Source organism: Oncorhynchus gorbuscha, linkage group LG14 (genome assembly GCF_021184085.1).
Source record: "Oncorhynchus gorbuscha isolate QuinsamMale2020 ecotype Even-year linkage group LG14, OgorEven_v1.0, whole genome shotgun sequence".
NCBI classification, from domain to species: Eukaryota; Metazoa; Chordata; class Actinopteri; order Salmoniformes; family Salmonidae; genus Oncorhynchus; species Oncorhynchus gorbuscha.
The window spans coordinates 24,154,207-24,179,895 of record NC_060186.1 but is presented as its reverse complement, the minus strand read 5'-3'; the positions used below and the strand labels follow the sequence as shown (position 1 = coordinate 24,179,895).

The 25,689-nt window shown below is 43.0% G+C and overlaps 1 protein-coding gene across 17 annotated transcripts in view; it reads left to right on the top strand.

The window, feature by feature from the left end:
* The window catches only part of LOC123994671 (forkhead box protein P2-like), a 118,604-nt gene extending 97,812 nt beyond the window's left edge, over positions 1–20,792 (top strand). For 9 of the 17 annotated variants that reach the window (XM_046297566.1, XM_046297565.1, XM_046297563.1 and 6 more), the window contains 8 exons: positions 710–793; positions 4,846–5,056; positions 5,640–5,743; positions 5,884–5,985; positions 9,091–9,212; positions 9,533–9,608; positions 10,757–11,082; positions 16,899–20,792. In XM_046297566.1, coding sequence (XP_046153522.1) covers positions 710–793; positions 4,846–5,056; positions 5,640–5,743; positions 5,884–5,985; positions 9,091–9,212; positions 9,533–9,608; positions 10,757–11,082; positions 16,899–17,043 — 1,170 coding nt within the window. In that variant the 3' untranslated portion in view covers positions 17,044–20,792. The remainder of the gene's footprint in view (positions 1–709; positions 794–4,845; positions 5,057–5,639; positions 5,744–5,883; positions 5,986–9,090; positions 9,213–9,532; positions 9,609–10,756; positions 11,083–16,898) is intronic. The other 8 variants (XM_046297568.1, XM_046297569.1, XM_046297559.1 and 5 more) reach the window with 3 other exon arrangements.
* The last annotated feature ends 4,897 nt before the right edge of the window (positions 20,793–25,689 follow it).

Here is a 25,689-nt window from a genome sequence, read left to right as displayed (position 1 = left end):
TCCTTCCTTTCCTCCTTCTTTCCTTCACTCCGGCCCTGAGAGCCGTCACTGGTAATGAGGCCCAGTTCAGTCTAGTCCAGTGTTGCTGGATGCTGCTGCTGCTGGGTTGGTGTTGTGTCTAGCGCAGAAGGAGTGAAGTTCAGTCTGTTCACACTGCCTGGTCCCTGTCACTCCCAGTGAGTTGATGGATGATAGCAGATGGCAGGGCCACTAACTGGACCTCCAAGGGAACCGGGGGAAGCGTGGAGGCGGGTCTGTTTGGAGGACCCCTTCACCTCTCGGCAGCTGTTGGCTGGGGTTCATCTCTCTAACCGTGTCCACAGGACTTTGAGGAGGCACTCAGGACCTTCTCGTGTATAGCCTGAGTAGCTTGTTGCTGTCAAAGCACCCGTGACCTAAATGCTGCTATTGACAAAAAAGATGAAGTGCTATTTGTTTTCCCTGACCTCTTCGCACTAACTCCCCCTGGCCGACACCACTAGCAGCAGAAATGTTTTATCTCTCTCTTCTCCTCTTCCTCTCCGTCACTGGTTTGGTTTAAGTCTGTGTCTTTTAAGGCAGACTTAGCTAGGAGCCCCAGACTGGGCATATGCAGGATTCATTACAAGAGAGACAAGCTCGATAACAAGATGTATTACTGTTGCAGTCTGGGGAAAATCGCTCATTTCTAAACCCGTTTTTTTTCTCCTCTCCCTCTCTCCGCTGACAGCTTTCTAAAGAACGTGAGCATCTTCAGGCGATGATGGCCCACTTGCACATGCGGCCCTCGGAGCCCAAGCCATCTCCAAAACCTGTGAGTGCATATTGCTCTATATACAGTAAACAGGGTTTGGCTGAATGAGCCCCAGCAGATGAAATGAAACAGTTTAACCAGTCAGCAGTTAAAATGGACGGGAGGGATATGGGGGGGGATGATAGTGGGATGGAAAGGCAATACCAGGTTACACCTCTCCCATCAGATACATCTCGGTCTATGACAGAGAGGACAATAGAGCCAGGAGTGTATTAAATCACAGGCTTGAGTCCTTTGCCAAAACGCTGGGCCATTTCATTGTGATAGATATAATGGTTAAAACAACCTGTTTGCGGCGGAATAGCTGCTTAGCACCACAGTCCAAAGCAGCACTTAGCGTAGAGTGAGAGAAATGAAAATAGGTTTCATTTGGACAACAAACATCTCAAATGATAGCTGTACTGGTAAAGGTGATGAGCAATGAAATAGCCCAGTAATAAGTATGCAATAAGATAGGCCTAAAATGGATACAGAATCCTACAAAATATGGGCTAAAATTGGCAAAAATCTATTTGACACTATTTCACTTTAGTATATATTTGCATTGAATATGGATACACTCACGATACAAATGTATTTAAATGATAAACAAACAAAATATATATTACATGTGCAAAAACAATGCATCATTTTTGTTAGTATTATTTGCCTCAATTTTAAAGCAGTTTTCTTTTTAAATGAGAGAGCAGAAACAGTGTTAGTATGTTGCTGCTGCTTAGTAAGTGCCTCATTTCAATGGAATAATGCTCCATTGAATACAGTAGAATCACAAGATAGAATAATTATCCTGCAAACCCGTCAGGAATCATCTGCTTTCCTCCAATTTATTATTCAATCACTTTTTTCCCTTTTTTAAAATTTCTATCTCCAAAACTCCAGCAGCTTGGTTACATCTAGTCTAATAAAGAATGTTCAGGACTGTAATCCAAGACTGCATATGAATGAATAATGTTAATGAAGTATTGCATTACATAAACCGCACATGCAATAACTGCTAATTGCATTTGATGATGCGTAATTCGTACAGAGATCCTTAAAATGAGCAAACTCTCTCCAGCTTCAGTTTTAAGGCTCCCCCTTTTTGTAGAACTCGAGCGGAGCGTAGTTATACTGTAGATTTTGGCATATGAAAATGACTACGTGTGGATAACACGTGTTATATGGGGGGGGGGGGGGGGGTGGTAATAGATATCATAACATGGGTATCACACCCCGAACGTGGCTGGGGTTGAAACAGCCCACATATTTGATAAATATTAATAGTGTGAATGTATTGCCGGCTGCTGAAATGAGTCCTGTTGGTTCATCACTGCAACCCTTAACAGCTATCAGTAGCCCAACACAAGGTGTTCCTCGCGCTGGGCGCACTGTCTATTATATGACCCCATTTACTCTCTGAATGGCACTTCATTAAATGTTACCTTTTGGCCATGCCATGGATGGATGAAAAGTTACCAAGGCTGCAAGGCCCAGAATAATGAGTTTTTTTTCTCTCTCTCTCTCTCCCAGACCCAACCTTGAATATATATATTCAGATGAGCAGAGAGGTGGCAAAGTGCTCATCCCTGCCTCTCATTCGCTCTCCCACTCAGTTAGGGCTTTAATAAATTCCATTTTGCAAATACTAGGATTGTATGCCTGCAAACATGTTACGCTTGTTGCCGTACCTGGTGGGGGGGAGAGGAGGGGGAAAAAAAGAAGACGGAATCTTAACACTATAATATACATGCTATTACACACACACACACGCGCACTGATAGGATTTATTATGGAGTGCATTTTTGCTGTGTGTGACAGCGTGTCCAAACCCTTTGCGGGTCTCTGTGTTGAACATGTAACACGTAATGACTGTTCACAGTGTGTGTGTGTGTGTGTGTGTGTGTGTGTGTGTGTGTGTGTGTGTGTGTGTGTGTGTGTGTGTGTGTGTGTGTGTGTGTGTGTGTGTGTGTGTGTGTGTGTGTGTGTGTGTGTGTGTGTGTGTGTGTGTGTGTGTGTGTGTGCGTGCGTGCGTGCGTGCGTGCGTGCGTGCGTGCGTGTGTGTGTGTGTGTGTTTCTTGTTTAGAATGAATTTGGGATTAAGTAGGATCAGACTTCAAAGACCTGGTTGGTTTGGTGCCTTGACCTGACCTGAGCTGTTGTGAATTATATGGAGATTTCTGCATTATACACATCAAATACACTGTTTTGGAAGCTGTCGTAGGGGGGAAAAAATGACAATATACATTTTCCTTTTCAATTATCATGCTAGTTTACTGTCTGTGCTGTGTTCTACAGTGACAGTTGCTGTACATTACATTACATTTAAGTCATTTAGCAGACGCTCTTATCCAGAGCGACTTACTGTAGTCTAGTCTACTTTCCTCGCCAATGTAGTAAAGCCTTTCTGTCTCAGACAATGATGGAAATGACTTGTCCATCGTTATTATTATTCCGTAATCAAATGGCATAATTGGCACGTGAAGATAATAATGAATTAGCATTTTGTATTTTACACCTTTAAAAAATAAATCAGCTGACGTGTCATGTTTTTGAAACTTACACTCCTCAATCTTTCCACTGTGCAGTAGAGTAAACTTGTACTAAGGCCACGGCTAGCCTATGCAGTAACTCTGCAGCCCTATGGAAATATATTCTCTCCTCTGACTAGTTTGAGTTCACGTAATAAATATATGCCATTTATATGCCTTGTAGCCATGCGTGCATATATTAATATATATATATATTTTTACGGGTGGTCCCGGGAATCAAACCCACTATCTTGGCATTGCACTCGCCATACTACACCAACTGAGCTACAGAAGTACTGCTGTCAGTACAGGCCTTACAGTATTAACTAGCTGCCAGTCATCTCAGCCCAGACAGATACCTCCCAGTATTAGCTCATTAGCTTTAAGTGGTGCTATAATGATCAGCTGAAAGCCATAGATGCACCAGAGTCTCTCCGACCTGACATTTCACTGTATTTATCAACACATGCTGTCGCAAATGATTATTGAGGCCTCTCACGCTCTCTTTTACAACCCTGCTCCCCTTTCAAAGTCACGTTCACGACGTTCGCCAGCATTCCACTCGTCCCATTCGCAATTAAGACAATTTGGTGTAGAATATGTCATGATGTCATTTCCATTCCAGCTAAATTAGCACAGAGACCCAAAGGTCAGGGTGGAAATTTCCACTCGGGTTGGTTGGAACCCCTACAATCACATCACATGTGCCAACTTTAAAAAAAATATGAAAAAAAGAGATTCAAAAAAGAGGGTGAATGTGGATTAGTTAACGGGTTTCAGTTAGCGTTAGCGGACTCTGCACGGGTTTCAGTTAGCGTTAGCGGACTCTGCACGGGTTTCAGTTAGCGTTAGCGAACTCTGCACGGGTTTCAGTTAGCGTCAGCGGACTCTGCACGGGTTTCAGTTAGCGTCAGCGGACTCTGCACGGGTTTCAGTTAGCGTTAGCGGACTCTGCACGGGTTTCAGTTAGCGTTAGCGGACTCTGCACGGGTTTCAAAGAGGAAAGTAGCCGTATCGCTTTTGTTTTGTATCCAGGAATGGTCAGGGTTGCCTGTGCTGTGGCCTGGCCATCTGTAGCCAGGTGGTGGTGGTGGCTGTCTCTGGCTCTCTCCCTACCACAGTTTAGTACACACGACACAGAGAGTTGTCTCTATGTGGGCTAGAGATGGTGGTTGGGATAACACGGATGGCTGATCATTAGATCATATTTAACAGCGTGCTCTAATTAGAATTCTTATGATACAATTTTATCCTTTAATTAGTGGACATTGGTTGCTTCCTCTAACACAGCTTATTAGTGGAACCACAGCTGTAGAGAGAATCCACTCTCATTTGTCAGAGAGCCCCTTCTAATGTAAAACCGTCTTTCTTTCTCCCTCCCGCTCTCCTGCCTCTACTTCCTTATTCTCGCCCTCAATCCTAATTCTCTCTGTCTTTCTCTCCCTCGCTCTCTTTCCCATGTTCTCTATTCCTCTCCCTCTTTCACTCTACCCTGTCTCGCCCCCCCCCCTCCTTCCTTACCTCACTCCTGTCCTCCTTAATCAGCTGAACTTGGTATCGAGCGTCACCATGTCGAAGAACCTGCCGTCGGTGTCCCCTCCGAACGTACCTCAGACCCCCACCACGCCCAGCGCCCCCGTGACGCCCATGTCCCAGGTGCCCCAGGTGCCCTCCCTGCTCAGCGCCGCCAACGTCCCCAGCATGGGTGCCATGCGCAGACGTCACTCCGACAAATACTCCATGCAACTGTCTTCAGGTAAGACCCTCTACACTAAAGCCCAGTCACCTACTGTTATGACCATTAATGAAGTTGGGTTCATTGAATTGAGTTGAACTTGGACTCCTGTCAACGCATTGTCACTAATAGTTGTTGTTTTACAGCCGCACAGTGTTTATTCCAATATGGAATGTTAGATTTAAATAGGGAAGAAGGCCTCTGCATAATCAATCTATATGTCAATAGACCATAACGTTTTCTGAGTGTAAAAACGACGTGAATGTCAATTAAGTTTGAACGTTAAGATGTTCTATGTATTAAAAGCTCTTTGCATTTTAAAAGTCCCGTCTTTGATGCTTATATTGACTCTGTGGTAATTTAGCATAAAATATGCATAATTATTCAAGTTCATACAAAATATCTACATTGATCTAATTTGATATGGATGTATTAGTGTTTAAGATTTCTCATGAGAGAGATGAATGGAAAATCTCTTTTGGAAAATGCTGATTTGATGTGTGCTGCCCTCCTCCCTCTTCTCTTTCTCTCTCCCTCTTTTAATTTGATGAAACCCTAAACCAATTCCAATACCATGAGGAATAAAATTTACCAATTATTTCAGGTGGTGACACAGTATTTATTTTTCCAGAGATCGCCCCAAACTATGAGTTTTATAAGAATGCCGATGTCAGACCGCCATTTACTTATGCAACCCTCATAAGGCAGGTGAGTGGGAGAATTTATTTGTATTTTTAACTTTGCCTGATTAGATGTAAATGAATTGCTGCTTGAATCGCAGGCAGCTCTGAGAGTGTGTGTCATGCCGCCGAGTTAGTAAACCATTATTTGTTGTCGTCTCATTTCAGGGTATCATGGAGTCCGGCGACATGCAGTTAACGCTTAATGAAATCTACAGCTGGTTCACCCGCACGTTCGCTTACTTCAGACGCAACGCAGCTACTTGGAAGGTACCTACCCTAAACCTACTCTTACAGCCTTAGGGTACACTACTTCCTCATCTAGAGGCACCTCTTTGTGCCATGCCTGCAGTAAGAAAAGCTTGGAGGAACATTTATTTACTTGACACCAACAGATTAGTATCCCACTCCCCTCTCTTTAACCTGACCTCTTGAATAGAGTGGATTTTTCCTAACCTCTTTCTCTCAGATGACAAGTGAAAGAATAATTCTGCCTCTGATATCGTTTTCTAATTTGGCGCAATTAATAGGCGAGGCTGTGGATGAGGAGTGGGGCCTGGCACGCTAATTACAATACAGCCACTCGATCATCCGCACCTTTTGTTACCATGCACTGTATTACATCTCCTCCTGCCCCCCCTCTCTCTATCTCTCTCTCTCTCTCTCTCTCTCTACTCTTTCTCTATCTTTCTTTCTCTCTCTCTCTCTCTCTCTCTCTCTCTCTCTCTCTCTCTCTCTCTCTCTCTCTCTCTCTCTCTCTCTTCCTCTCTCTCTCCATCCCTCCTCCCACACCCACCCAGCCTCTCTTGCATATCATTGGTTAATTAGTCTGAAAGATGGTTGTTTGCCTAGGGAAGCTGGGGCTGTGGCAGGGGGTTTTGTGTTTAGTGTCTGGCCCGTGTGCTCCTATACACACACCATAGCTCATAGTGGCGGGCTGGCGGCCGCGTGTCTGACTGAGGGGTTATGGTCGTTTCAGCCGAAACTAAATGAGACCCAAATTGAGAATTAGCCTGTCAAGGAGAGAATGCACTTTATTTACCAGGACAAAAGGACTCATTTGTATCTCTGTCCTAAACAACTTTCCTTGCCTGCCTCTCCTGCACAGTTAAAATTGTCCTCTTGATGCGTCTGTTTTGGGGGAAGTGTGTGTGTGTTGCTGATAAGTATATTCCCTCCCTCTAAACCAACACTACATGTATCAGGGTTTTATTCTCAACCACCTTCAGCATAATTAGTTCGCCAGTAAGAGCCAGTGGCCATTGTGGATACTCAGGACAAGGAGAGGGTGGGGGGGATCAGAATATATCCACCTCTCATCAGCATGCAAAGCATATCAGAGCACTAGGTTTAGCAAAGTGAATTAATGTGGATTTGGGATGCAAATGATGTCGGCGTGTGATTACTGATCCACAAGGGTGTGCTGCACACTGTGTGTGTCTTTTTGACTTGTTTAGTCAATTGCTTTATCACTGACTGGTCATTAACCAGCACACACCTTGCACACTCGCTCTCTCTCTCTCTCTCTCACACACACACACACACACACACACACACACACACACACACACACACACACACACACACACACACACACACACACACACACACACACACACACACACACACACACACACACACACACACACACACACACACATTACACACTATCTCTCTCTGACACACACACACACATTACACACTCTCTCTCTCTCTCTGACACACACACACATTACACACTCTCACTCTCTCTTTCTCTTACACACACACACATTACATACTCTCTCTCTCTCTCTCTCTCTCTCTCTCTCTCTCTCTCTCTCTCTCTCTCTCTCTCTCTCTCTCTCTCTCTCTCTCTCTCTGACACACACACATTACACTCTCTCTCTCTCTCCCCCTCTCTCTCTCTCTCTCTCTCTCTCGCTCTCTCTCTCTCTGACACACACACACATTACACACACTCTCTCTCTCTCTCTCTCTCTCTCTCTCTCTCTCTCTCTGACACACATTACACTTTTTTGGAAGGCCAAGTCGTGATATAGAGAAGTGTGCAAAATGGCCATTAGAAATATCTCAGTCCCTCTCTCTCTTTCACAATAACCTAGGTGATACATTTACATTTTGAGCTCCCACATTTCCTTTGTAAGGCGTTAGAGGGATGATCTGCGATGGGCGTGTCATATGATTAACTGAGAAAAAAAAAAAAAAAAAGGTGATTTAATATCTGAGCTTGGTCTCATGAGCTCTGAGACTGGAGGATCCTGCCTCCTCTCTGCTCAGCTCCTCGCTCCCCAGCAGCTTATTAGTTCTAACTGTATAGCATGCATAATAAAACTGCTCATTATCTCATTAATATTAAACTGATCATATTCAGAGCCATGGGCATTAAGATCAATCAAATCCTGGGATTTTCAGGTCAGATGCGAAGATCTGCTTATGTTTTTTTTTCTTTTTTTCTTTTTGGAGAATCTCGTTTTTTAAAGGGAACAAACCTGTATACCTCGTTGGGGAAAGAATGCATGTGAAAGCTGGCGATATTAAAGCAAAGGTTATTATTTGTAGGCTTTTTGATGCATGTTTGAATTTGGATTTACCTGAAAGGTCGGGCGAAGAATATTGTATTTCTTTTGTTGATTTTCTTTTTTTGTATGTATTTAGTGTTTGCATGTACATGCATTAATGCACGGATATCTCAGGTCATTTTGATAGCAACGTTTTTGCTTTCAGGGTTTGTGACAATGTTACAACAAAAAGGTGTCAGGATCGGATCATTCATTTGACTCCTATCTTGACAGCGTGCACAGACTATTTCGATATAGTACACGTCCTCGTCAGCCTACCACAACACCACCTCACACACACACACACACACACACACGAGTCATACCCTCTCATACCAACCCTCCTCCTCCTCCTCCTCCTCTTATCCCCCACACCTCATGTTGTCACCGGGGTTAGCGGTTGGCCACCGGGATGGGAAGTGTTGAAGTGCTCCAAATCTCTGCTACTGTCGTCTTCTAAAGATACTGCCATGAAGACTAGAGCAGAGGGTTGAGGGCTGCTGCTTGCTACTGACATCACCATCATCACCACAGCATTACCACTTCTGTCACCAAAAGCCATTCGCTATGCTGATTACCTCCTCTCAGCCTACTTACTCTGATTGATATGTACTGTGTGTGACTTGTAAGTGCATTCGCATTCGCTCACTTTTACTAATTAAATCAATGGTGCGTGAACGTTAAGAATTTCAACAAAAAAAAAATCAATTTCGCTTCGTTTTTTTTTTCTGCTCCCTTTCTTAGGTGGATAATAAAAAAAAAAATTAAAATGACTCTTTCCGTGACCTTTCTCTGTTTTTATTTTCATCTGTAGAACGCCGTTCGCCACAACCTCAGTCTGCACAAGTGCTTTGTGCGCGTGGAGAACGTGAAGGGGGCCGTGTGGACGGTAGATGAGATGGAGTACCAGAAACGCAGGTCTCAGAAGATAACAGGGTACGTTAGAGCAGAGCTGTCACTCTAACTCCCCACCTAGTCCTAGGGCCTGTACCGTATTACCACTAATAATCAGACATTTTTAAATAGCACTGTAATACAGTATATGGTGTATGTTCAAAGGCTGCCGATCATTCTAATGTGATTTAATGTCACAGCTATGAGGAGAAATACATATTTTAAATGTTACACCACTTGAATGTTTCACTGTTTAATATACAATGATATTAGAATTAGATATAAAAAAAAAACTATATGTTGCAATATGCCATTTTGTAAGAACATTTATTTCAAAATGTTTTGTGTATTTGTGTTTGCTGGTGTAGAAGCCCGACGCTTGTGAAGAACCTTCCCTCCAGCCTGGGCTACGGAGCTGCTTTAAACGCCAGCTTACAGGTAAACACCCAGCATTAAGCTGCGGTTGCTCTGTCAGATCGTGTACGCTAGACAACATGTGACTGATTCCCCTCCATTGTATCGTGGGTACTATAGCCTACAGTTGTCTATGGGTGTGGTTTCTGTGTGGCTAAATGGAGGTAGTTCTTAAGACCTCGGCCTCCTGTATTGTATGTTCATTAGTCAGCAAGGGAGAGGAGGAACGAAAGTGGCTCAAGTTGAGTGGAGGGTCTCTCTTTCCTCCCTCTCTCGCTCTCCATCTCTCTCCATCTCTCTGGTTGATATCAGTGAGAATGGAGGCCACCCTGTGGCTAAAGCAGAACCAGCTCTTCTCTCTCTCAGCTTGACTACAGGCTCAGATTGATAGCATTTGCATTCATATTTATCCAAGCTGTCATAAATGATTTGGCTTCTATGCTGTTGGCCAGCCAGCAAGGTGTTCATGGCAAAAACTTTACATTTTAATCGCAAATATAACTTTAATGCGCAGGAGGCAAAAGTGTCAGGAGTTTGGTCTGTTTAATTGTCATCGAAAGATGGGGATATCAGCGACATTAAAAATATTTCATTGTGTGGAGTTATATTGAGTCAAATAAACCATAATAGCTTGTCAAAAGTCTTCACTAGTATTATCTGTATATTAAAAGCTATATATCTTGAACGTTGATTGCTGACATGCAAAACATTTTGGGACAATATCAACGATGGACTATTGAAACAAATACCAAAAGATAGTTTTTGGATGGAATTTTCTTTTAAGTGTGAGGTTTATCTTCATGGTGGCCTGTAATATGAATACCCAGTTGTCTCTAACCTCTCTCTATCTCTGTCTCTGTCTCTGTCTCTCTCTCTCTCTCTCTCTCTCTCTCTCTCTCTCTCTCTCTCTCTCTCTCTCTCTCTCTCTCTCTCTCTCTCTCTCTCTCTCTCTCTCTCTCTCTCTCTCTCTCTCTCTCTCTCTCTCTCTCTCATTCTCTCTCTCTGTCTCTCTCTCTCGCTCTCTTCCTTTCTCTCCCTTCGCTCTCTCCATCTCTCACTCCGTCCCCTCTCACCATCAACATCCCCCCTTCTCTCTCCCACCCTCTTCTTCCCTCTTCTCTACCCCTTCCTCTCCCCCTCTCTCCCACTCTCCCTTCCTCACTCCATCCCAGGCGGCGCTGGCTGAGACCTCCCTGCCTCTGCTGGGGAACCCTGGTCTGATGAACAGCAGTTCGTCTGGTTTGATGGGAGGCAGTCCTCATGGTTTAATGGGCGGGAGCCCCCCTGGTATGCTCGGCGGTAGCCCCCATGGATTGATGGGTGGTAGCCCACATGGATTCATGGGCGGGAGCCCCCATGGGTTGATGGGTGGCAGCCCCCCAGGAATGATGGGTAGCAGCCCCCCCAGCCTGCTCCAGTCCGACTTGAACGGATCGCTGGATCACCTGGACACCAACGGCCACAGCAGCCCCGGAGGATACTCCCCACAGGCACACATGTAAGTAGCACTCAGTGGCTTCTCGTTGGTGGCGATTCACACACACACACACACACACACACACACACACACACACACACACACACACACACACACACACACACACACACACACACACACACACACACACACACACACACACACACACACACACACACACACACACACACACACACACACACACACACCTACCTCAGTGTGTTCACTGTAACACAGAGAGAGAGTTGGTGACAGACCTCCCCCTCTGTTCCATGTACCAGATGATACAGTGACAACAGTGGATCCCCACTCTCCCCATAGCTGTCTTTTGTTAGCATCGTAGCTTGTGAAAAGTCTTTACTAGATTATAACATAGTGGGAGGTTTTTGGGGGCCAATTTGATTTTAGTACTAAATCACCAGCATATTTTGGTTCAAAGACATCTTAATTTCAATGAAAAAATTTGCCACACCTGAGGTGAGCTTTACATACATGGCTTTCAGTTATAACCTATAAAAAGATGATAATTACACATTTGGTTTGAATTACTCCAATGTCTGTATTGTAGGGGTTTAGAAGTCATATTTTATTCAAGACCGTCCATATTAATATTTAGCAGCTGACTGTGTCATTAATTACTCTAAAATCGTTGCCTTCTCTATCTTTTTTTTAATGGAGCCCAGAGAGAGGGCCGTTAAAAATGGATGTCGTGTGGATTTCAGGAATGTGTATGTTACAAATGTGCTCTCCCTCTAACCAGTGATGACACACGTGTCACTGTAGTCCATGTTTACCCCGCCAAAGATAGGACATGGAGCAACAGGGGCGCTGTATGTGTAGCCAATACTTCCTCCATCCCCCACACACTTCCTTACCCCCCCCCCCCATTTGAAATCAATGATGCAAGCCCAGCCACAGTAGCTAACTTGCTAGCCATCTCTGGAGTAGCACTGGGAATTAAGCCAGTTCAGTATCTCAGAAGGGGACTGGCTGTTCTGAGAGGAACTGGCCTAACCCACACATTCATTTGTTTGGATGTGTTTATTCCTTTCGGAAATGGACCAGAGTAAGGGGGAACAGGATCCCTGTGTATCCACTCACTCAGGTTGTTGAACTTTTAATAACGGACAGAACAGGAGACTCTCTCTCTCAGACGACTTCGCCTCAGTGTGAGGGGTTGCTGTGGAGGCTGCCGCCACGACCGCTCTCCACCTTTACACGGCCGCAACATCCTCAAAATGGACGAAAATGTGTTTTTATGAGTGGGCTCTCTGGCCTGCACTTGATAATGAAGGGAGAGTAACACTAACTAAAGAGGACACGGCGTACCAGACGGTCCTCAGGAGAGAGCGGGGACACTTCACAAACCAAGTGAATCGAACAATTAGACAACCCCCCCCCCCCCCACTTCTGGAGGTTAATGCTATCAGCCAAACAGCGACTCAGATAGCTCCGGGCATGTTACCATTTATGTGTGTGTGTGCCCTCCAGGGTATGCTTTAGAGGAAAAGACTAAAGAAGACAGGAACTAGAGGTGCTAGCTAGAATCACAGTACATTAGGGTGCTGCTAAAGTAAAAACAGTTTCACATTGAATAAAAAGATTTGTTTTTTATGTTGCGTTATTATCTAAGGCCATTAAGTTGTTGTATGTACTTTATAACACTCCACACTCCTTGATAACCACAAATAACCCATGTTCAGATGCTATCATGTGTGTCACTCTGCCCTCTGATCATGCCCTCGCCCCTCGTTAACTTACGACACATAGCTAATCATGTTATTTGCGCCCCTGCCGTGCCTCATGCAGAGCGGGATTACCAGGGATCATAATCTGCCAGTGATGGTGATGAGTCTCTGTCCAAGATGCACTTATGAACCACAGACACACACAACACACACAACACACACACACACACACACATATGCACACACACACACACACTCACATATGAACATCACGCGCACACACATAGCTTGTATTTATCAGACACAGAGCCTAGGCATTTAGTCCAGACTTCATAAAGCCAGCTAGCCATTAACGACTGAATGACTCACCCAATGGCTCTCTAATACAGTGTAAAGCCACAACGAGGACTAATGATTTTTCTCTCCTTTCTTTTATTCATTCTCCAACCACACAAGCATGCTAGTGGTTTATAATGGATGCAAGTGAAAGCTGTGAGCTATGCCTGTGACGATGAGGGGCTTGTGCTGTGGGTGTCTAATGGCTGTGCTACTGACCACCGTCTGGTCCTGCCTCGTGCGTCTCCAATTGGGATTAATATCGCCAATGTAGCATGTTTGTTGCAACATGTTAAACACAACATGATTTATTAGAAAGCTTGAGGGAGATCGCCATGGAGTTGAATGTACTTCAGAAAGTATTCACACCCCCCTCTGACTTTTTCCACATTTTGTTGTGTTACCAGGTGGGATTAAAATGAATTTCATTGTCAGTTTTTTGTCAACGATCTACACAGAATACTCTAATGTCACAGTGGAAGACATTTTCCCCTGTCGTTTCTTTTTATCCTAAAAAACTCCCTAGTTCTTGCCGATGACAAGCATATCCATAACATGATGCAGCCACCACCGTGCTTGTACATGAAGAGTGGTTCTCAGTGATGTGTTGTGTTGGATTTTCCTCAAACATAATTCTTTGTATTCAGGACATAAAGTTGATTTCTTTGCCACATTTTTTTCAGTTTTACTTTAGTGTCTTATTGCAAACAGGATGCATGTTTAGGAATATAGTTATTCTGTACAGGCTTCCTTCTTTTCACTCTGTCATTTAGGTTAGTATTGTGGAGTGACTACAATGTTGTTGATCCATCCTCAGTTTTCTCATGTCACGGGCATTAAACTATGTAACTGTTTTACGGTCACCATTGGCGAAATCCCTGAGTGGTTTCCTTCCTCCGACAACTAAGTTAGGAAGGACGCCTGTATCTTTGTAGTGACTGGGTTCATTGTTACACCATCCAACATGTGATTTATAACTTCACCAGGCTCAAAGGGATATTCAATGACTGTTTTTTCTTTACCCATCCACCAATAGGAGGCCTTCTTTGTGATTCATTGGAAAACCTCCCTGGTCTTTGTGGTTGAATCTGTGTTTGAAATTCACTGCTCGACTGAGGGACCTTACAGATAATTTGTATGCGTGTGGTACAAAGATGAACTAGTCATTCAAAAATCTTGTTAAACACTATTATTGCACACAGTGTTAGTCCATGCAACTTACTGTGTGACTTGTTAAACACATTTTTACTTCTTGACTGAAGTCATTTCAGCTTTTCATGTTTATTTAATTTGTAAAAATTTCTAAAAACATTATTTCATGTTGAAATGATGGTGTGTTGTGTGTAGGCCAGTGACACAGAATCTCAATTGAATAATTTGTTATATTTTTTATTTTACCCCCTTTTTCTCCCCAATTCCGTGGTATCCAATTGTTAGTAAATATCTCATCGCTACAACTCCCGTACGGGCTCGGGAGAGACGACGGTCGAAAGCCATGCTGCACTGCCAAGCCAAGCCGCACTGCTTCTTAACACAGCACGCATCCAACCCGGAAGCCAGCCGCACCAATGTGTTGAAGGAAACACCGTTGCCAGGAGTTGCTGGTGCGCGATGAGACAAGGATATGCCTACCGGCCAAACCCTCCCTAACCTGGACGACGCTAGGCCAATTGTGCGTCGCACCACGGGCCTCCCGGTCGTGGCCGACTGCGACAGAGCCTGGGTGCAAACCCAGAGTCTCTGGTGGCACAGCTAGCACTGCGATGCAGTGCCCTAGACCACTGCGCCACCCGGGAGACCCCAATTTAATACATTTTAAATTCAGGCTGTAACACAAGAAAATGTGGGAAAGTCAAGGGGTGTGAACACTTTCTGATGGCACTGTATATGTACTTTTGTAAAAACATTCATTGGGAGAGATATCAAATACTTCATATCAAAACATATGTCTGTTGATTAGAGTGGTAGCTCTGACTATGAATATTGTGCATTGTTTTTATTTACGACAACAAATTCAATTCAATAAATGTGTTACCAGATAACTAGAATGAGTGTATATAAATGAATCCCAGATAATCGTTTCATCCCTCTCTTCTGGAGGGGAGAGTTCTGTTTATTCTGGTTTCTCCTCTTGAGTGCGTGGGTTGAGAAGGGGACAGAAATATTCATCACGCCGCCTAGCATCCTAAAAAGGCAAAAGCTTCTCCTTCTCGCTACCACATCTGAATATTAATTTATTTTGCTATAAATATTAAAGTAATCTGTACCTTTTAAAATTATTTTCAAATTCCTCCTGCCATTGATGAAGGCAACCCAGGAGATGGCTGCCAGGCATGTTCTAATACAGAGAGTACTTGATAAGGATTTTTCTTGCTCTCTCTCTCTCTCTCTCTCTCTCTCTCTCTCTCTCTCTCTCTCTCTCTCTCTCTCTCCTCTCTCTCTTAGTCCACAGGGATTCCCTGATGCATCCGACGTGTCAAAAATAATTAGGTTTTGTCAGATTTATCATCGCAACCACAAACCCTTTCCCTGAGTAGGGCCCCGGATCATGTTAAGCCTTGTTTGTGTGTGACAGCATTATTGTTCTTGTTAGTAGCCCCGCACATCCTCCCACACTCTGTTGTTCCGGAGGGGGGGGGGGGTGTCCCCACTCAGACCGGTGTTTCAGTGTTTTCACACTGCGTTTATTGACAGTGGCTAAAGATATTCATTCATTTAGAGTTCAAAACATGCATCATGTATGTCCGACTGAACTGCCGAGGTGAAGCTGGTTAATGGCGGAGACTAGCTGCAGGTTTTTCCCTCTGGAGGAGCGACACGCACGCCCCTCTGCATAGTAACGACGCATTGCGCTTTCTATTAACAAGTTAAAGTAAACTTGACTCCCCTTGCTCCGGGGGACTAGAGGGGATGAGAAATTCTCCATTATTTAGTATGCAGTGTGTTTTTAAAAGTTTTTTTTAGATATAGTTTAAGTCAACCAGGTGCCATCGGTGAACTCTTGATGGCCAACCATGTCTGAGTATAAGGCCGTTGTCACATTTTGGTCATAAAAATGTTGATGCAATTGCTTAAGACTGGAAGTGATGTTTCATGTTGAACTATCGTTTCACAAATACTATGGTTGTTGTTACATGCTGTTTAGCAACGTAATTCAGGCTGATGTCCGTTATTGTCATCAAATTCTACGATGTTTTCTCTGAAAAAGATGAATATACTTTATGTTTATTAATATGGAATGTCTAGTATACTTCTGTAGAAGAGGGAGGCTATTTGAGTGATTTCTTAGTTGTTTTTTTCTGGTTCCATCCCCTGTTAATTGTGCTGAGGGGCTTCTCCCTCACAATCTTTCTAATTACCTTTAACAAATAGCAGTGTGATAAAATATGTGACCCAGGGTGAAGAGTTGATACCCTAGAGCCTTATACGCGAACAACTCAGATATTCATAAGAGGATCTCTCAGACTTCACCACCACTGTAGACCCCCGTCTGCACCTCACTGACCAACCACCAGACAGACAGAGACACAGGTTTAGTTCAAAGCTGTGTGCTCTAACACCTTGGTAGTGCGTGGGTGAAATCAGGGCTTGTGGCACTCATTTGAATTTGAACCAGCCTAACTTCTCACTTGAATCGTAGTTTTTGTGTTTAATTGTACGGGAGTTCACACATTCACCACTGTACGACAGTAGCTTCTACCTGGGTGGACTATGGGACTAAGGCACACAGGTGGACGTGTAACAATTTCCTACTCTATCGTATGTCTTTATGTATAAAATAATGAACAACATATTTCATCCATTCCTTTCCAGGTCAGCGATCCACGTCAAGGAGGAGCCGTTGAACATGGACGACAATGACTGTCCGATGTCGCTGGTGACGACCGCCAACCACAGCCCAGAGCTGGACGACGACCGGGAGCTGGAGGAGGGCAACCTATCAGATGACCTGGAGTGACTACTGGAGTCCCTCCCACTACTACAGGCCCCTCCCTCCACCTCCGTCACACTGTCCTCCTGCCTGTTTCCTCACAGGCTGCCCTCCTAGAACCTGCTAATACCAGAACCACTCCTCACCCAGAACCAAACAGATCAGACCACAGCTGACTCTCCTCCCTCCCGACCCGCGGACTGGAGTATTTATTGAGCATGCATCCGGAAGACGAGGCCCAAAGGAACTCTTTGTTGCAGCCCTTTGGGATCCCTGACTGAACATGACAGGCATGAGATGTCTGGTTTTTAAAACGACTTTCAGACCTGTTTCATGAAGATGGCTTGGCCACTACATACACACCGACAAACACAGAGGCTCATGGACGGAAAAGGACAAAAACACGAGTCTAGAAACCCGTTCTGTAGAAAGCTAACGGCCTCTTATATACTGCCAAAAAAAGATGTTGAATTTTGTGAATATCAAAAACCCTCACAGTAGTTGTTGATGTTAGAAACAATTGCTGGTTCAATTCAAACGTTGTTGCTCTGTCCATCATTTGCACAGGAGTAGTATCAGAAATTAGTGTCACTGCCTGTATGTTGCTTAAAAAAAAACACAAAAAAATGTATTTTCTTTTCTTTTTGCGTTCTACTTTTTGTATTTTGATTTCTGGCACCACCAACTGTAAATGCCATTTCCTATTTCCCAACAGTAACAGAAGCACGGTATCAAGACTGGTGCAGCTGTCAAAAAAGTAAGCTTCCAGTCTGTATCTGTTTGTGATGAAAAGTAATTCACGTGACATTAAGTTTGAAAAACGTACCTGTTTGTGTAAGCACCAACCAACACGGGGACAGAAATGCATTTCTGCATATTCTTCTGCTGTTCTCTTTTACCTCCTTGTTCTAAAGCTTTGTCTACCTGCAAACAGTCACAGGCAACAGCTAGAAACCAAAGCCAACACTATCAATGGCCAATAGCTTAGACAGAAGCCACCAGACTCTTTGGTCAGCCTTCTGTGACTTTAACTAGTACAAAGAGACGCTTTCCACAAACTACCTTCTAAGTAACCTCTGGGATCGTTTCATTTAGCCCTGTACAAAGATGATTCAAGAACAAAAAATAAAAGATTTTGATGTGTAATTTGATAACTCGTAGTGTCCACTTGGGTTTTAGGGCGAGAGAGCAGTATCTACCGGGACCAGAGCGAGGAGAGGAGATGTGATATGTAACTACAAGCTATGTGATAGGTAGGGACTGGTAGAAAAGCAGCTGTACTGCAAACGTGGATCAATGACCAAAACAAACATTTGTGTGTTCAATGGAAGTGCAGAAAATTGTGTTGTTGTGAAGATTGTGTTTTTGGGGGATTTCTTTGGTTTTGTTTTAGATTTTCCGTCACCCATCAGGTCATAGTTTTTTTTTCTTCGAATCGAGTGAATATGTCATGTCTTATTTCCACGCGGTTTGTTTTGAGCCGCGTTTAAAACCGAAACTGAAAACATAGTAACCAAACATTTAAAATATCTACTAAAGCCAAATAAGTCATAGTTTCAAAGTTGATATGAAATGGTGTGGCTTGGTTATCACGTAAAAGCAAATAATACAGCCATTGTAGAAGCGGGATATCAAAGGTGAAAAGAAACATTTTCTAGGTGATATTTGCTTTATTCAATGGTTTAAATAATTCATCACTTAATTCATAGCTTCTTAACTACATAGATACAGTCAGTGGTAGCGTAGGAGAAGCTATCTTTAACTGCACTGAATTCTGTATAGGGTAGGCAACTTGTATATCACATTTGAGATTCTAGTGGCAGGAACAGAACTTAGTGATTGTCTAAAAAAATATATATTTCATTTCTCTCAGCTAAATGACATCTAGAAAAGTGGATGCTGTTGCTTTAATGGTCATTTCTGTTTTCAGTCAAACCAAAGTTACACAAAATTCTGCCTCTGGTTATGGGATACTTATGTTATACTCTAGAAATGACACACACAAACGCTTTCAAAGGCTCACACACACAAACGCTTTCAAAGGCTCACACACACACACACACACACACACACACACACACACACACACACACACACACACACACACACACACACACACACACACACACACACACACACACACACACACACACACACACACAGTCCTGTGTTTTCGCTCTGCCAGCTTTCCTGGTCCTTGTCTTGGTAGCTTTCAGATGCAGAATAACAGATACTCTGAAATAACTGACTGAGTCATGTTGTATTTAAACTGTCAGTGTGTGTCTGCTTTGTCCGTGTGTCTGGAAACATACTCTGCATATGTTGTTTTCAAGTGTTGTGCCAAGCCCAAAAAAAGTTGGCTGCTAGAGCTTAGCGCACTACTACATAGATAACCAAACACACGTTACACACACACACACACACACACACACACACTCATGCCAGTTCCACTTCAAGAGGGTGCTGGGCCCAGGAACAAAGCTTCTCCCTTATGTACTTTGACGGAGTCAGCAAGAAAATGACTTGAAGACGACGTTCATAATAATCTTATCACACCAAATATAAAGGACACGGCGTCTTTCAACAACAACAAAAAAGGATTCTCCCACTTAACCCCAAAAAACGAAGGCTTTCTATAACAAAAAAAGGTTCTACCTCTGCACAACCAATTCAGAACAATTAAATGGCAGATTGCACGTCGAGTTATTAGAGAGCCACAAGAGCTGTTACACTTTACTCAAATGGTCACGGCGCGACGGACAGTTTACATTCCCGACGTCAGACACGGAAGAAGATTAGTAATTGTCATAGGTTGTCCTCAAACATTTGTAGAATGATCATGTAAAAAATACCTTTAAAAGGAATATTGTGTTTTAAAATGCATGTCTAAAATCATTTGGTTGGACTGGAAAACAATCATTAATAAATACAAATAATGTAAGAAATACAGATGATCGGGATGTTGACCTAATGCATCAGAATGCACACCTCGGCTATGCTGTTTGGGAAGGAAGAAACTGCCGGCCACAGAATGCATATTACCTGTAGATTTTGCATGGGTTTTGTAAAAATAAAAATGTCTAAAATAGTTGCTTGCACATAATACCAGAAAGATCTCCAGAACTGCAATCTGCTCCTCCACTAGATTTTAGGATTTGTCTGGATTTTCTGGGATGATTTTGTCTGTATTTTGATAACTGTGCATACTAATGTAAAAATGTTGGTGGACCCATAAAATTGACCAGACTTTTTTCTAAGCGGGGGAGAAAAAAGAAGAATCAGTGTTTCTTTTCTGAATTTCATGATTTTTTTTGTACCTCTCTCTCAGTGCTCGCTAAGAATAGCAAACCTGCATTTTTTTCCGCATCAGCTTTGCGTAGCTGTAAGGCTTAACCTAATGTGTGTATTTATTGCTTGTACCTCTGTGCATACTTTATGAAGCATTATGCCAGGCAGTTGAGTCCTGTATACTTTCTACTACTATCATTCTCTAATAATTGGGAATGTGACCCCCCCCCTCTATGTATACAGTAAATTGGGACTGTAGCAAACTCATGTTTATGTAATTGGTGAATACATTTTATGTTTTTTGTTTGATTCCTTTATGGTCGAGCTCATTTTTGATACTTTCATTACCGTGTACTGTGTCCAATGCGATAAAAGATTCTCGGACATTAGAAAGTCATGGTTGAGAATTGTAACAGCCGTTATTCTTTTCTGTATTCATGGCTTTTCACTGCTGACTAAAATAAAGGACCAAAACTAGGATTTGAAAAGCAACTGTCTGCCTCCAACTTCAGGGAGTTCTTACTTTTTTTTGTACACAAATATATATTTTATTCGACAAAGTCACAACCATGAGAAATCTAGCTGGCACTACGCGTTTAATGTTTCAGGACTGTGCTACTTCTGAGAATGATCAACAACAAAAAAACATATTTTTTTTGAATGTGTATGTTACAAGGCTTTGTTCCAGATTCTAGCATCCAGAGTCTTGTTTAGAGGAGGGGGACATGTGGATCCATTGGCAGTGCCCTCTGGAGCCAACCCCCTGGACCAGAAACGGCTCAGGGGCCACGTGTTCAAGACACCCTTTGATCAAGTACAACTATGGCCCATTACACTACTAGGCCTGTAATTACTGGACAGTTTATCATAAGCCTTGACTGGGGGTAGTTTATCCAGGAAATAGTATACTGTAGGGATCAACAGAGACTCAGAAGAGGCACACAGGTAACCACTGTAGAGGTGTGGGCATCAAGAAAGGATATAAGAACCTGCTTTTTATAAATAGCTGTTTATGGTTATATTTCAATGTTACTGTTCCTTCTTCATTTTTCAAAACAATTCTCGATGGAGAAGTGTTGACTGATGCTATAGAATAAAGAACAGTATGGATGACAAACAGTGGATAGCTCAACTCATCTCAGCTAGGTTACACCTTGTCGGTCGCGGAGAGCTCTTACTGACACGCTCATTGAGATTCACATTGAATCCACCATGACCGATAGGTCCCCATTAGCTCCTCTGTATTCTAAGGGCTCATTCACGTTCCAAAGAGTGGCCAGGGACATTCTATCCGGGATGCTTTGAATCATGTCCGCTGGTCATTTAATGACAATACCAACCCAAATGTTATTTTCTCTATGTGATGTCCCATGAGAAGTCAATGGGAGTTACAACACACACACACACACACACACACACACACACACAAACACGCGCGCGCACAGTCTCCCCAGTGACAGCCTGAGCCGCAGCCATGCCTGCTGTTGTCTCCCTCAACGGCGTTCCAGAGCATTACCTCGCGAGGCACACTCGTCTCTCGTGCTATTTATGCACACGGAAGTGTCTGTGAATTCGAGCGAGGACTTGAAACAAGGACGGGGCCCGTGTACCACGCAGCATCAGAGAGAGCTCCCGCATTCAAGTGTAAAGGCAACGTCGCAGGCCCCTCTTTCAAAGGCCATGAAATAATCATGTGTTGTGGTTAGAGAGGTACCCGTGAGTCACACTGGCTGCTTTTCATAACGTGGAGTTGTTTACAGTGCGATGAAGAAAATAAAGGGCTGGTGGTGCAAACCTTTTCCACGTGAACGCTGGGAAGAGAGGCCCCTTCTTATATCCAGAGGAAAAGGAGAGAATTCTCTGTGAAATAGGTCAGAGTTCATTTCTAAACGCCTTTAGAAGGAGCAGCACCTTTATAGTCACACACTGGAAGCGGATCTATTATAGACCTACAGTACATCTACAGTACATTTATGGGACTCAGAAATGCACACAAAAGCTGATGTAGCCTACATGGAGATTGTTTCATTCTCAGTGCTTTTATTTGCTAATATTGATGTTCTTTTAAAAATGGATTTGCACAGTTCATATTGTTATTGAATTTAAAAAGTTACTTGATCCTTTTAGGGCTTGTAGGATACTGACTTTTAAGTGATACAGTGTACCAATTGAGATGTAGAATTAGGCCCAGCAAATGAACTCCATCCAGCTATATCTAATTTCATTTCCAACACTGACCAATTAGGTCCATTTAGGCCGTCTCCTCCTGGGACGCCGTTGTAAATATCTCCAGTCACGTTTATTGATTGAGCGTCCGTCTGAGGACTCATCTCCCTCTCCTCCTCTCCTCCTCCTGGTCTGACAGTGTGTGTCAGGTCTCCAGAATACACTGCCCCCCAGGCTGCAAAATTGCCTGCTAAATAGTCAGAGGCAATGGCGACGCTAATTGAGATCATCATTATTATAATTGCGGGCCCTGGAAAGCGCGTCTTAAATAATTTGCATTGCTCTCGAGTTGATATTGGACTCAGTGCAAAAATAATTGCATAGCTTCGAGGCACGTTTGGGTTCGGCACTCGTTTTTTTCTAGCGGTGCCAGTTTTATGCCATGACTCCATGTTCCGTAACGGACGCGGTCACGCCACTCACATGTTTGTCCTATCAGCAGCACAGAGCCAGACAGAGCTCTGCACTGTTTCAGTTATATTAGGCTGACAAAGCTTTTATTAATGAAGTCTATACTATTGATACAATGTCTTGCCGTGACGCAGTGTTATGTGATAATAACAAATAATTGTATCAGTTTAGTTTAGACGAGTAAAATAACTGTTTTTATCCCTATTTGTTTTTGCTGTTTAAACAAAATAAGACACTGAAATTAACGGTTTTCGATTTTACATGCATCCTATTTGCTCGTAATGTTATACAGCGTTGCCTCTATGGGGCCAAAAATGATGTGGCCCATAACATAGATATTCACAAATCATGACATCAGTGGGTCCTGGGCTAAAGGTACATGTTACTTCCTGTGGATATAATGGGCTGTGAATGAAGTAATGCATGCTGGAAAAAAATGCATATTTCTCCCACTGAAACAAGGGATTAACCAAACAAAGTGGTGAGAAACTGCTGATATTCATGAATTCTTGCCTGTGGCATATCCAGCACCTACCACACACACACACACACACACACACACACACACACACACACACACACACACACACACACACACACACACACACACACACACACACACACACACACACACACACACACACACACACACACACACACACACACACACACACACACACACACACACACACACACACACACACACACACACTCAAAGCACAAATAGTGAGGCTCCATAATGACAGTAATGAATATTATATGGTAACATGGTTCAGTAATTGTTTTACAGCTGGTTATTCAGACAACAACAACACATTGAGACAGTGAGTAAATCTCAGACTGTAAAATGAGAACTCATCAAACATGGATGAATGAATGAGAATCAGATCAACTGAATCCGCTTATCAACAACATCCAGTCCCTTCCACATAAATATTTTACTGAACATTATTACTTATAATATATCAACATTTGAGCTTGATAATGTGAAAGTGGCTGGAGTGATATGGCTCAAGGACCTCCACTATCAATTTCAATCCATTCGGTGGGAATCAGATCAAGACCTAATTGCCAATTCATATGAATTTATTAAAGAACCATTTCAATTACATACCACCACCATTGAGTTCTGATGCACCAAATTAAATTAGGACACTCGATTGTATCTCCGTATTTAAAACGCAGCATATTTAAGAGTCTGGCATTTTTCTGCTGGAACTTCTGAGGAGGAACTTTCAGTTCGGTCTTGGATGAAGAGGGAGATGAAAAAAAAACCTGAGGAGAGGAGTAAAAGAAGACAAATCTAGCATTAGTGAGGAAAAGTGGGTTAAATCACTTACTGGAGATTTTTTAATGACATTTCAGTGTTCCTCGTATAATTACTCTTCATCTAAGATATCCCATAACGATGTTGGACAGTCTCGGTTCAGGCTCGCTGGCTCGCTTCATTAGCGTGTCATTCCCATTTCACATCAGAAGATTTAATTGTAATGCTGAATATGCACAGCTCTCCACTGAAGCCCTAATCAAAGTGGATCCACTTGTATTATTCATATCAGAAATCAGCCTGCTTGCTATTTCTTTTATTTATTTTTATATAAATTAAAGAATGCAGATGCGAAAATCAGCTGTCATTTATTAGCACAATGCTGGCATATCCGCCAGGCATGCAAGCCAAACCCTTCTATCTTTCTCTCCGTAACATTTACCCCCCCCCCCCAAAAAAAGAAAACATTAAATATACATACTAATTCCTCACAGGAAGTCATCCGATTACAAAGCAGGTGACATTGGGTACTGGAATCCAAATGATTGGCAATAAGAGAATGAGAAAGGTGCATGGATAGAGGAAAGGGGAAGGGATCGGGAAAGGACGGGGAAGAGAAGAGGAGGGGTGTGGGAAGGACAGGAGGGAGGATTAAGGATTTACATTTAATGGCCAAAACGTTTGTCCTGGGAAGGAAGAAACAGTGGCTTTGAGGTGGGCTGAAGACAGTGTCAACCCCCCACACAGGTTCTGCTGACCAACCATAAAATACAGCTAGCTATGTTGAGACTCTTATGTCAGTCAATGCATCCTGTTCTCTGTTATCCAGATGGGCCTTTTCTATTAGTGAAGAACACTGCTGATCTGGATGGCACACAGGGTGAATCAGAGGAGGATTTGAAATGGGAGGTTATTGTGACTATAAAGATTAGAGAAAGAGGCATTTTGGAGAGATTAACTCTTCATTTTTATTTGTCATCCACATCAATAGAAATGCTTTGTATGCGTTTGGCATATATCCTCAGATTGGAAATTATTCTTATTTTGAAATAAATCACATTACCATTTTTTCAGATCTAACCAATTCTAAATTCAATCTTATCATAAAGCCTCACCAATAATTGTCTCGTGTAATTCTCATGATTTTGTTACTCCTAATTCTTAAACAACAAAGTATTTACATACAAAACATTGACAGTATTATTACTGATCTACCCTTCACTGATCTACCCTTCACAGTTGCGTATGTCATGATGTCACTGTTACAAAGCCATATGATTGGCTTCTCCTCCAGGTCAGAATGCACGGGTCATTACCAGTAGTCATGGCAACGGTGAGCCAATCAGAGCCACATTCTCAGCTGTTCTTCATCTGCTATTTAGACCTAGGAGGCTTCTCACCTTCTCATCTCACCTCTGCAAACATACCAAGGATGGTTAGCAGGATCAGAATTCTGAAGTATTGCTGGAATATATTTTCTC